This window comes from Taudactylus pleione, unplaced genomic scaffold (assembly GCF_031769625.1).
Source record: "Taudactylus pleione unplaced genomic scaffold, aTauple2 ptg000007l, whole genome shotgun sequence".
Lineage (NCBI taxonomy): Eukaryota > Metazoa > Chordata > Amphibia > Anura > Myobatrachidae > Taudactylus > Taudactylus pleione.
In genome coordinates, this window is record NW_028284410.1 from 20,433,793 (window position 1) to 20,446,368 (window position 12,576).

A 12,576-nucleotide genomic window follows, 5' to 3' on the forward strand; every position below is an offset into this window, starting at 1 on the left:
CTACCAGAATCGACGATAATCAACATCTCTTCACGCACACTTACGGCGTTGGAGGAGAGTGTGTTAAGTCGTGGTCTTTCATATGTACCGACTACTAAATTCGATCCTATGCAGTGGGAGATAGAAAGATACCGACTTAATAGACAGTTGAAACTACATGAACTGTATAACGGAACGAAAGCTACTTTACGACCACAGGAATTGATCAATTGTGATATTCCCAAAGTATTACAGAAACTGCAACCTAGATCACAATTTGAACCGGTGTCCAATAATGCGGCCATTAAGACCTTTACACGTCTTCTTGATCATGATGTGAAGCAATTTCAGAATGTGATGAATAATGAAGTCAAATGTAGTAATTTATCTAGGGGAGAATGGAGAGCTCTTAAAAACCTTTTTGAGTATGATGCCGTGGTGTATCATCCCGCCGATAAAGGCGGGGCAATAGTTATACAAAATCTCACTGAATACATGCTAGAAATTGATAGACAACTGTCTGACACTACGGTATATAAATTGTTAACTTGTGATCCTACAGAAATATTTCAACGACAACTATATGATAGGTTGGATTTGGCAGTATCAGATGGTGTTATCACTTGTCAACTTAGAGAGGTATTGATTCCAAAATATCCGGTTAAGGCAATTTTATACACTTTGCCGAAAATGCATAAGCGCCTGGACAATCCCCCTGGCAGACCCATTATATCTGCCAGGGGGTCCTTGTTCCAGGCGGTGTCTGTATTTTTGGACAATGCTCTACAACCTTGTATTAAGGAACATCCGAGATTTCTTTTAGACACGACTTCTTTTTTTAAACAAATTTCTAACTTACCTAAAATTCCACATGGTAGTCTTTTATGTAGCATAGATAACAATAGCCTTGATACGGTGATTCCAAATGTGGAGGGTTTGAACGCAGTGAGATGTCTGATTACGGGGAGTTCAGTGTATGAGGGCCCTGATGTAGATCTGGTCCTTGACTTATTAGAAATGATTTTAACCAAGAATTTCTTTATGTACAACAACAAGCTGAATTTGCAGCTCATTGGCGTAGCGATGGAGTCAAATGTGGCCCCATCCTATGCCAATGCATATATGTTTTTTGCGGAACAGGAAATCTTTTTTTAAAGATGCCTATGTGTCTGGCAAGATTTGTTTCTATGCCAGATACATAGATGACATCTTCTTAATTTGGACAGGTACAGAACAAGCGCTTAGGGCTTTCTTAGAAGGACATAATGCTTCGGCAAGTCCTATTAAGTTTACATTTGATATTAACTCCAGTACCGTACATTATTTAGATGTTCAGTTGAGATTGATTGAGGAGAAATTAACTACTGAATTATTCAATAAGCCCACGGATAGGAATACTATCCTACATCATGGCAGTTGTCATCCCAGACCATTAAAGTATGGGCTACCCTATTCGCAATTTCTCCGAGCTCGTAGAATTTGCAGTAATGAGGAAATTGCCCTCAAACATATTGATTTAATGATTGCTAAGTTCCGTCAAAGGGGATACCCCAGTAATGTTTTATTGTCGGCAAAAAACAAAGCCCTTCGAATTCCTTGGGGTGAGCTTTTGAAATCTAAGAGTATTGATGAAAATGTTGATCATAGGCTCCCATGGGTGAATCACTTTCATCCTTGGAGTAATAAAGTTGCTAGTACTACTAAGAAATTATGGCCCATTGTAGGCACTGACCCGGAATTGAATCTCCATAATACTCGGATGTTACTAAACTATGTTCTAAAGAACAGGAACATTTTTTACGTCCTAAACTAGGATGCTATAAATGCTTAAATTGTTTAACCTGTAGGTCACTTATTACAGGACAAAGTTTTTGTCATCCTTATAGTGGTAAAAGATTCTTTATAAGGCATCGTGTTACATGTACTACAAAATACATAGTTTACATGATTATTTGTCCTTGCAGATTCATTTATATTGGAAAGACCGATAGGACCCTGAGGGAACGTATGGCAGTGCACAGATCCGCCATTCGGGCGACATTGACCTCAGGTAATAGCGATCAGCCGGTTGCTCGTCATTTTGCAACCAACAAACATAATCTATCTGCATTACGCTATATGATAATTGATCACATCCCAATATCTCCACGTGGGGGGGATAGATCACGGAGATTACTCCAATGTGAATCCTGTTGGATTTTCAGGTTAGATTCATTGGCTCCTAGAGGACTGAATGAAAGTTTGGGATTACACTGTTTTTTATAAACAATATCTGGGTTAGCTCAGATACTTTATTACTAGTTTATATGAAAGGATTAAGGTGTTTGCAGGTTACAGGTATATTTATGAATATTTTATGAATATTTTATAGATATTTCATATTATGGGTCCTTGGTGGTTGATCACTGTGAGTTGGTAACTGTATAGTATATATCAGCTAGCACTAGGCTGTCTATATGACCATTTTACTACAACATAGTTAGGGACTGGATGTGATTTGCCTCTAGGAATCTGACTACCGATGCTTCTATGTTATGAAGGATGATTGTTGTACTCATCAATATTACATTTAGTATAATGAATTTACTGTATTTTATTGTGCTGTTTATGATTTAAGATCATTTAACCATGTGTCAATACGGTTTTTATGTACAGGTTTCCAGCCGCGCGTTGCCCGGGTAACCGGGACGCTACTGAGGGGCGTTCTCCCTGATCTCTGAAGCTGACGCATCATCAAGCGGTGCCAGCATGCTGATCAGGTGATGTGATGTCATGACGGGGTGACCCGATACCGGACGCCGGGCGGCTCGGACCTCACGTGGTGATGTTTGTGAGTATTTATGTGTGTTGTTTGTACTATGTTATTTGACCTTGATGATGGAGTATTAAAGTGGCTCCGAAACGTTGGTGATATCCCTGTGTTGAAGCCTTCATTTGCTGTACAGAGTGCCGCCTGCTTGGTAATATATATATATATATATATCATCTAAATTCATTTTTATGTTGATGTCTGTGTCTCTCCATGATGCCATTATAGTTTTAATTATTTAATATGTAATATTTATTTTTCTCTATGTAATTGGTTGTTTATTATTATTATCAAAGTTTTTTTTGGTAATGACTTGTTGAATTACGATTATCCGTATGTTAAACTGTTACAAAAAAGTTTTGTTCACCAGCAGACTTCCCTCCTCTCTCCTAATTAAATACAGCTGTGACTGTTTGGTCAAGTTAATTGTTGGATGGAAGCTATTGGCTATGACACATTTAAATATCTTACCTGTGAGATACCTGCAATACCCTTCTGAAGAAACCGTTACATGTTTATGATGGAGAAACTGGTCAAGGACTTATCCGCAGGCTTGCCCACTATTGCCACAGATTACAGTGATTTATATGAGAACAATCGGGACCCCGTGGATACAAGCAATTTGGATCTATTATGCTACTCCATCTGCGTCTCTCTCCCTAAACACCTGCCGATGATGTGTTGCTCCCGCTGACACAGCTCCATCTTCAACATCAGGTGGTTGTATGTACATCTCACGGGGTGCGTAATTCACTGGGGTGTTGCCCTCCCACCGCTGCTACTTGAGTTCTGGGGATCAAGATCTGCAAGGTGGTGAGGTTGATTCACGGTGAGGAGGTTGAGCTTGAAAAGCCAGTATTTGGGCTTACTGATCCTTATATTGTATACCTGGATAAATGTACATGTTATTTCACAAAGTGGATCCCTGCATTTTAAACGGATTTCTAAAGGCTCAGTGGACTTTATATCTGTTCTTCTTGAGGTTATTTTGCCCTATTCTATACTAGTTTTTTATATATTTTAATTATTTTTGGCTATATTAAGTGGTTTTATTACATGTAAGGTGTAAAATATATTCTAACAATTATGTTATATTAAATGAATTTGTAACTTTTTACTATAGCACTCCCTTGTGTGTGTATTTTTTATCTACCACCCTCAGAGAGGGACTATGGGGGTGGGTAGGTGGGCCATCGGGTGTGATATGAAGAGAATTGCATAATCACATCCCCCATTCTGCCAATCCAGTTGCCCCAAAACACACAAACTGCTCCTGTCAGAATATAACACATTTTTGACACACCCCATCAGATATGTGGGTCATGTCATCCATACTTTCCTACTTTTGAAAAATAATTTCAGAGAGATTGTGAAAGCAGCACCTATGAGTGTGGTGGTAAAGTGGACATGTACTGCTACATCTGAAAGGCGTGCCATAAAATTGATTTACATCCAAATGTAGATAAGCCCCAAAGCAGTTGGTAACATCTATATTGTAAGGCATGGTCACATTAACTCTGAAAAGTATAGAGATGATCTCAATAACTCTGTGCTCCAAAATTGTAGCAGTTCTACGGAAACAACTAATGTTTTTATCAGGGCGACAATGCCACCTGTCATGTTTACAGGGTGACGATGGACTGGTATAGAGAAATTCGGTAACCCGGATGGACTGGCCAGCTCAGAGTCCAGATCTTAACCCCATTGTGAACCTTTGGGACGAATTGGAGCGACAGGTGCGTTCTAGGCCGACTTAACCTTCTTCAGTGTCACAAAAAGGCGGAATGACAAAACATACTTGTGGACAGTTTACCAAGAAGGGTGTCTGCAGTAATCACTGCATGTGGTGGACCTACAAAGTACTGACGTCAATAAAAACTTGTTGATCTATTTGCTGTCAGTGTCCAATCGCTTTTTGTCTACATGGTGTATTTGTTGATACTTTTCAGGATTTACACTGTATTGTGTTTTACAAGGGGTTCCTTATAAGTGGTTAAGAGAAACCTTATATAAGATATATGTATATATGTAGCCATAGAGATCATTGTGCCTTATGCAGGGATATGATAATGATTATATTGTTCTGAATTTAAGTGTATAACAGCTACATAATGAGGGTAAGTTGCAACCAGAGAGTCAGGGAGATTGCTACTATTTCAGGGTGACTCCCTGTCAATCAGGGAGAATTGGCAAGTATGATTTGACCTCTAGACCGAAGTTTACATTTGTCTGATATCTTCAACCCCAGTATTTCACTATGACAAGATCAAACCTCTGCATTGTAAGGCATACCATGACCCCCCCCCCCCCTTCTTTCTGTCACTCTGGATATGTTGCACTTATCTTTATAGAGTTGTTGCAATAGGACTCACACAGCTACTTACATAGGTCAGCACATACATACTGTATGTTTACACTCACAGTTAGCATAGCCATGGTACATCTGAGCATGTAATGTACAGGTTGGGTGAGGGAACTGCTAATCATGTCTTGCTCAATTCAAATTGCACTTCACTCATTCAGCTCTCACTTTATTCCTGACAGCAACGTGCAACATAAAGCTTTTTTTCTGTCAAGTATCTAGACTTTATTTATAGCAAACTTTTATGTATTTATAGTTATTTATTTATATTGTATTTATAATGCAGCACTTTACTGAGAAAATTTAGGGGTTTGTTTATCAATAAGTCCCCAAAAGACAGACTTTATATCATCATTCATCGCAGCAATAGAAAAACCTTTTCAGGGCTCTTTACATAAACAAATTGCAAGGACAGCTTCCTGTTGATACTGCCAGCCAGTCAGGGTCCCTACTGGGTTTGCTGGGTCACACAGGAGAACTGGATCTGGAAGTCCAGTCCCGGGATTTCAGGTGCAGATTCCTAAAAAGTTCTTGATTACTATGTGAAGCATGGTTGTCACAGCAGGTTAGAGGGAATGATCAATAGGGAGAATCCCTAAATTAAAAAAAATATTTAACTTTGTCTGAAGTCAATAAACCCATCAGTGTAACCCACATAAACCCTGGATGGAATTTAACCAATGTACCCAGTGCTGGGCCATAAGTTTGATTGTCCCACAAATAAAATATAATTTCTTCTGATTCTAACCCCTTCATGCTAAATATTGTTAGAAACATCATGGGCCAAATGTAATAGGATGAGCATTTAGAAAATGTGAGGGTTTAGCAGTAAACTCTCATACTTTTTAAACTCGGCCAATGTAATAGAATCCTAGAACATGCAAACTCGCAAGTTTTTAGACTCTAAAAACTCTCACGATTAAAACTCTTATCCAGATATTTTCCCATTTTGAGGATAAAACTCGACCAATGTGAGAGCTTACTGCTAAACTCTCACATTTTCCAAACTCTCACCCTATTACATTTGGCCCCATATCTATCTTGCCTTGCTAAAAACTGATTCACATGTAACAACCCCCTGCACACCCATCTCAATACCACTGACTGAGGTCAATAACAGATGTGGGCCAGGAAGATAATAATAATATTAATAATAAGTCAATAGTTATTACATATCTACTAGCTGATTAGAATTTTTTTTATCAATACAATAGTATGTACCAGTTTTTCATGACTGTCGTTTTCAAAATCTGTAATATTTTCCAACTAGTCAATGTGATAAATTACAGTACCTGCTTTAAATTTAAATTAAAAGAAGAATAGTATTGTTATTTTAAAACAGTGATAGTCTACATTTAAATAATTTTCCTCTAGATGGCAGTGTTTAACAAAAAATGGCCTTCCAAGCTCTCTAACTGCTACATTGTCTATAGGCAGTGTTACAAATGCATGTGCTTTATTTACTTAGTATTACATGACAATATATTTGACCATAGCTCTATTTATTTACTCTTATTTAATCCCAATATCCCTCTGCCACTTGATTTCTAACTGAGATCATATTCTGGAGATTCTCCAGCTACTTATTTACCAGCCTGGCATGCTTATAGCAAGAAATAGGGCTTTGGCAGGCAGGCAAGCAGGCAAGAATTGCAATACAGGCCTAGAAGGTCTTGCAACATGCAAGTTAGCTCAGATAAGATACTAACAAGAGTTTATATATTTTGTTATTAATATACTTTGCCATATAGAAATTATTTATTGATTTTTTTGTAAGGCTACTGAATCCAAATTGAAAATGTTAATTTCATTGGCTCAGATTCGCACCACTCCATACAATTATTTTATTCTTTAACCTTCAGATATTTTTTTTAACCAGTCATTAAATAGTCTGCTGCTTTGAAAGTCCGTTGGTTCCTCACTTTCTCACATAACTAATTTAATTCTACTGCGCTTTCCAAATGTGCATGACTTTTGTTTTTTTGCGCAAACTCAGTTTCCAAATAGCAACAATGCACTGTGACAGTAAGAACGCTGCTGCAGTCTACACAAGCCCTTCAGTGCCATGGTCCTGGTCTTGATGATCCATACATTCCAACTTTCCGTCTCTCCTCTCTAGGACACATCTGGAATGGAGACGTAGTTGACCACTCAGGGGGTGGGACCGGGCTCTTCTTAAGGCGAGTCCGCAGTGCAGGGGCAGGGCTAAAATTATGCAAATCATCATATTGGCCAACCCCCTCCATACAGACAATATAGTGTGAGGTATGGCTCTTATAGTAGACTATAAGGTACACAGTTCAAGTGTGGGGGGGGTGTTCCAGTTAACCAAAAACATCCTCTCTGGCTTACTAATTGGGGTATGGGGATCTCCTGTGACCTCTATCCTGGGACCAGCCACCTTTAAGGTGGGTAAACTAAACACTAGACGATAAGTCTTCCGATCAGAGCGACATATCTGGTACATCGTCTAGTACCCATGATATGCGCACACTCCCACGGTTCGTTAGCGACATTGCCTGTTGGCCCTACTACAGGGCCAACAGGGGATGCCTCTAATGATGTCATTCCGCAAAATGCAGCATGACATGTCTCTGCCCCGTGTGTATGCCCTTGCCGCATGCCAGGTCCTGTCGCCGGCAATATTGCGCTGGGTATACATCGGCTAATGTGTACCCAGCTTTAGATCATCCTGATCAATCCCTTTCTTTACTTCCCCCTCTGTGTGTGTTGTACTTGCCCCTCCTTCTCCTGCCAAGAGCATGTCACACCTGGGTCATGACCCTCCTTACATGTCCCAGCAAGAGAGGACGACAGCACTGGATGTAAGTGTGTGCAGGGTCATAACTAGGGAGGTATGTGTAAGCCCATAGTGCACAGCTGAGGGGGTGGCTCCATCACTGTCCAGTGGCACCTGTATTTGGCCTGCAGGGTGCCTGAAATAAGCTACTTCTGAAGGGGCCATGTTTGGGTTGTGGTTTCACTGCCATAACACGCCAGGCCCCCAAGTTGACCTGAGCTAATTTATGTTGTACCCACAGACACACTCTTCTAACACACATCCATTTTACAATATTAACCTACAAGATTTACAAATGTAGCATAATGGCTTTACCTGCGGATCTTCAAAGTAAGCATTCCAAATTCATTAAGGATTTGATATTTCCCAGGTGGTGATGATCGCAGGTCAATAGGCTGTCCATTTTTAAACCTGTAAATATAGTCACAGTAATAGGTTAGCAAAAATACTGAAATCATATACAGTATTACTAAATTTACAATGATAATGACACATATTGTATCATCTATTTATGATTAGGGGCCTGATTCATTACCGATCACAACTGTGATTATGCACTCAATCGGCCGATTGTTGCATTCTGCGCATGTGTATCTCAGTGCGCGTGCGCAAAAAATCCACTGCGATCGGGACTGCGATCACAGTGACTACACAGACCCATCGCAGAGTGATTGACAGGAAGTGACCAGTTGGGGGTGGTGACGGGGGGTGGGGGGGAGAGGGGTGGTCAGCGAAACGCAGGCGTTCTAGTGCATTTGAACGCCTTTACAGGGGCATGCATAAAATAGCCATTGCGATGCCTTACGCAGCTTGGGCTTTCACTGCATGCAATTACGTTAGCTTGTGCAAGTATGCGTGAGGCTCCGATGGTACTCGATGTTACCAATGATTTTGCAGACTTGCATAGTATTACAGATGTGTATGAGGTAAAGTGGGCACCCTTATGTTTGGCTGCGATGGCATTGCAATTGCAATCATTAACATATTTTCGCAGTGAGACTGCGTGCGTAAACGCTGTCGCGATCGCAATAACTATCTGTAATGAATCAGGCCCTAGGTTCAGGGTACTGTTTTCCAGATGTTTATGGTAGGAAAACAGTACTCTGAACCACAAATATATATATACTAAATGCCCTTATTCTGCGCTAACAAAAGGTTTTGCTGCAGTTTTGCTGCACCTCAAGTGGAACCCCTGTTAGTGGGAACCCAACAAATAAATAACAAAAAAATATCCTTAGAGGGCGCAAAACAAATGTACTTTTAAGTGTGTCAAAACATTTCCAGAATGTTCAATAATTAGCACCAAGTCCTGGTTTGAAGTCCTTTTTTGAGAGAATCTCTTCTTTTGATAAATGCTCCAAGGAAGTTGAAGACGGATACCATGAACTCAAGAAATGAATATCTACAAAAGACCCACTCACCAAAAGAATACACCCAAAAAATGGCCCAAAGGCCTACTATTAGATGTAATAAACAATAGGTATATTTTTAAATATTTGTTAAAATTTGTCAATTGACAATAAGACAGTTTATAAAAATTGCTTACACGATCATTTTGTCCACTGGTTCTGACAGTGGAAGAAGATAGTAATTATCCTATTTCCGATTTGGGATTAAAGCTTTCCAATAGGAAGATTTTTCACTTCAGACCAATGAACTTATTAAATTCTCAACCCAACGCGTTTCGTCCGTTAGGACTTGATCAGGGGTATATACATCGCAAAAATACGTGATCCAGTAGACCACTGGTAAGATAAAAAGTCCCTAATAAGGACCAAAAATTGTTCACTACAGAAGTTCATACACAATTTGGTCCTTAAGAAGAACTAAACAACTGGAGACAATTCCAAATGTGATGAGCTCTGTAGCAGCCTGATCCTCGCTCACCCCTTTACGAGACTCAGGAGGTGTGTTTTCATTGTGAATGTGCGCTGCGATTTTGCGCTTGATTTGCATTTTCTCGCTCTTTTATGATACGACCGAATGCACCCTAGTGACCGCCTCTGAATGAGGGCCATAGTGCTATGAATTGTTTGAGTGAGGAGGGCCCCAAACTGGTATCTTGCCTAGGGCCCCATGAGATCTAAATCCAGCTCTGGCCTGCACACAGGGCTGTATGTAATAATCAAGATATTCTGATACATTACTCAAAAGTGAGCCCCTTGCTGATATAATTGGACGACCTGGAGGTCTGTCCAAAAGTTTGTGTATCTTCAGGACAATGTACAAAAGGGGGGCCTTTGGATGGTCTGTCTTAAGAAAATCACCAGTATTAGTATCTATAATCTTGTTGCTTATGGCATTATCAATGATACAGTCCAACTGTTCCTTATATATTTCTGTAGGGTTATTTTCTAGTTTTACATGGACAGTCTCGTCTTTTAATTGCCTCTCCAATTCTGCCTTATAATGACTGAGATCTTGGATAACCAGGCCGCCACCTTTGTCCGCTGGTCGAAATATAACATCAACATAGGAGCTTAGGTCTTTCACGGCACTATGGGCCTGATTCAGACCCGCTCGCGAGCGAATAGCTCTCACAAGCGTGTTGATGGTCGGCCAGTGCGCACGTGCGGCGTCTCAGGGTTTTAAGATGTAATTGTTCAAATTCTTTGATCTTGTGTTTATAGGTGGTTAATTCACGTGCTGCTTCTTCTATGACCAAGGTAATGAGGTCGAATGCACATTTATTTAGCACGGCAACCCAATGTCGGCAGAACTCATGGTTAAATCTGCCGATTGTAGGAACATTTCTGACCCTGAATTCCCTTGGGATCTTTTTTTCTCGATGGTATTCGGATAGTGTAATCCCATGGAGCAGAAAATCTGTTTCTTTTTTCTTTAATTTAAGTAACGTATGAAAGATTTCTTCAGGGGTAAGTTCCCCACTCACGTCCTCCAATCTCTCACTGAACCATATTGCTTCGCTCTCGCTTTCAGAGAAGGAAAGGGTCCCCCCTACTGGTAACTTCAGCCTGCTAAAACCTCCTGTTTCTGTACTAGTAGCAGATTGTGACATATTGATTCAGCTATGTATAATTTCAAGGATTTTGAACAATTACTTCTTAAAACCCTGACAAAAGATACCTCTAATCAATGGATTGATAAACTTACCCAGCAAATTGCCACATACAAAAAGGAATTAGTTAATTTCCAAAAAGAAAAATTTGGTAAAGTTAATAAGGACTATTCAGAACAACAAGTGTATAGATGGCTAGCAGGATCTAATACGGATAGGGGTAGATCCCGTACTTTTGCATCACTCCGCCATTATCCACAATTGGACCTTCAGACATCTAGTGAGGCATGCTCATCCTCGGGAGATGATAGTCTTTTTCCACCCTTAGTTGCCCATGCCAGCCGTAGACCCCCTTTAGGGGTGAATATCTGTGTGAGACGCGGACGAGGTGGAGGAGGACCACTTGGAGAGGTGGACAGTGCCGCTGTAACAACAGAGGCAAGAGCAGGGCACACAACAAATAAATGCAGTCTTCAATCTGTCATCAAGAACATTCACTACAGCAGAAATGAGGGTCCTAAATAAGAGGTTAAGTTTTATACCAACCACCCCTTTTAATAATTTTAAGTGGAAAGTGGAACAACACATGCTACATCGGCAATTAAAACTAAAAGAGTTCTTTGGAGTAGTAAAAATTCCTGCTGATAAATATGACAAGATTTTTCGTAAAAAATCACATTTCGATCCGGTCTCTAATAATCTTTCCATACAAAGCTTTATGAGGGCACTGGACGTAGAAGTAACGGATCTTACTAATAAAGAAATGTCTCATATTAGATATAACCTCTCACAAGAAGAACATAGTGCCATGAAAGACCTAAGCTCCTATGTTGATGTTATATTTCGACCAGCGGACAAAGATGGCGGCCTGGTTATCCAAGATCTCAGTCATTATAAGGAAGAATTGGAGAGGCAATTAAAAGATGAGACCAGGCCCTGGCTGGCAACTTTTAGCCTGGGGGGCAAATGCATGCAGGCGGCCCTGGCAGAGGAGCAGCATGTAGCCAGGGTGCCCGACAGAACGTGCGTGCTACGGCGCCCCCCCCTCAAGTGTTCTAGGGAGGAGGCAGGTCCATATGGGATTAATGTAAGGTAAAAATAAAGATTAGGGGCAGCCCCCTGTCGTAGTGCCCATATGCAGTGCCACCCTGTGCCACAGGAGGACACCCTTATGCAGGCCTCCAGTAGTGCCCCCAGTAGTGATCCCCCCTATGCAGTGCCCCTTGTGCCCCCAGTAGTAAGCCCCTTATATAGTGCCCCCAGTAGTGGTAACCCTTATGCAGTGCCCCTTAAATAGTGGCCCCAGTTGTAGTCTTCCCCCTATGCAGTACCCCCCACTATTGCCCTTTATATAGAGCCCCCAGCAGTTGTCCCTCGATGCAGTGCCCCCAGTGGTAGTCCCCTCCCCCCTATGTAGTGCCCCTAGTAGTACTCCCCTCCCCTTGTGGTGCCCCTAGTAGTAGTCCCCCCCAGTAGTAGTCTCCCCCTTGTAGTGCCCCCAGTAGTAGTAGTCCTGCCCTTGTAGTGCCCCCAGTAGTAGTAGTCCCCCCCTTGTAGTGCCCCCAGTAGTAGTAGTCCCCCCCCTTGTAGTGCCCCCAGTAGTAGTA

The 12,576-nt window shown here is 41.0% G+C and overlaps 1 protein-coding gene across 1 annotated transcript in view; it reads right to left on the reverse strand.

The window, feature by feature from the left end:
- MYOM3 (myomesin 3) overlaps positions 1 to 12,576 on the reverse strand; it is a 222,094-nt gene that overhangs the window by 123,599 nt on the left and 85,919 nt on the right. Inside the window, exon 6 of the mRNA XM_088460571.1 lies at positions 8,266 to 8,361. Coding sequence (XP_088316697.1) covers positions 8,266 to 8,361 — 96 coding nt within the window. The remainder of the gene's footprint in view (positions 1 to 8,265; positions 8,362 to 12,576) is intronic.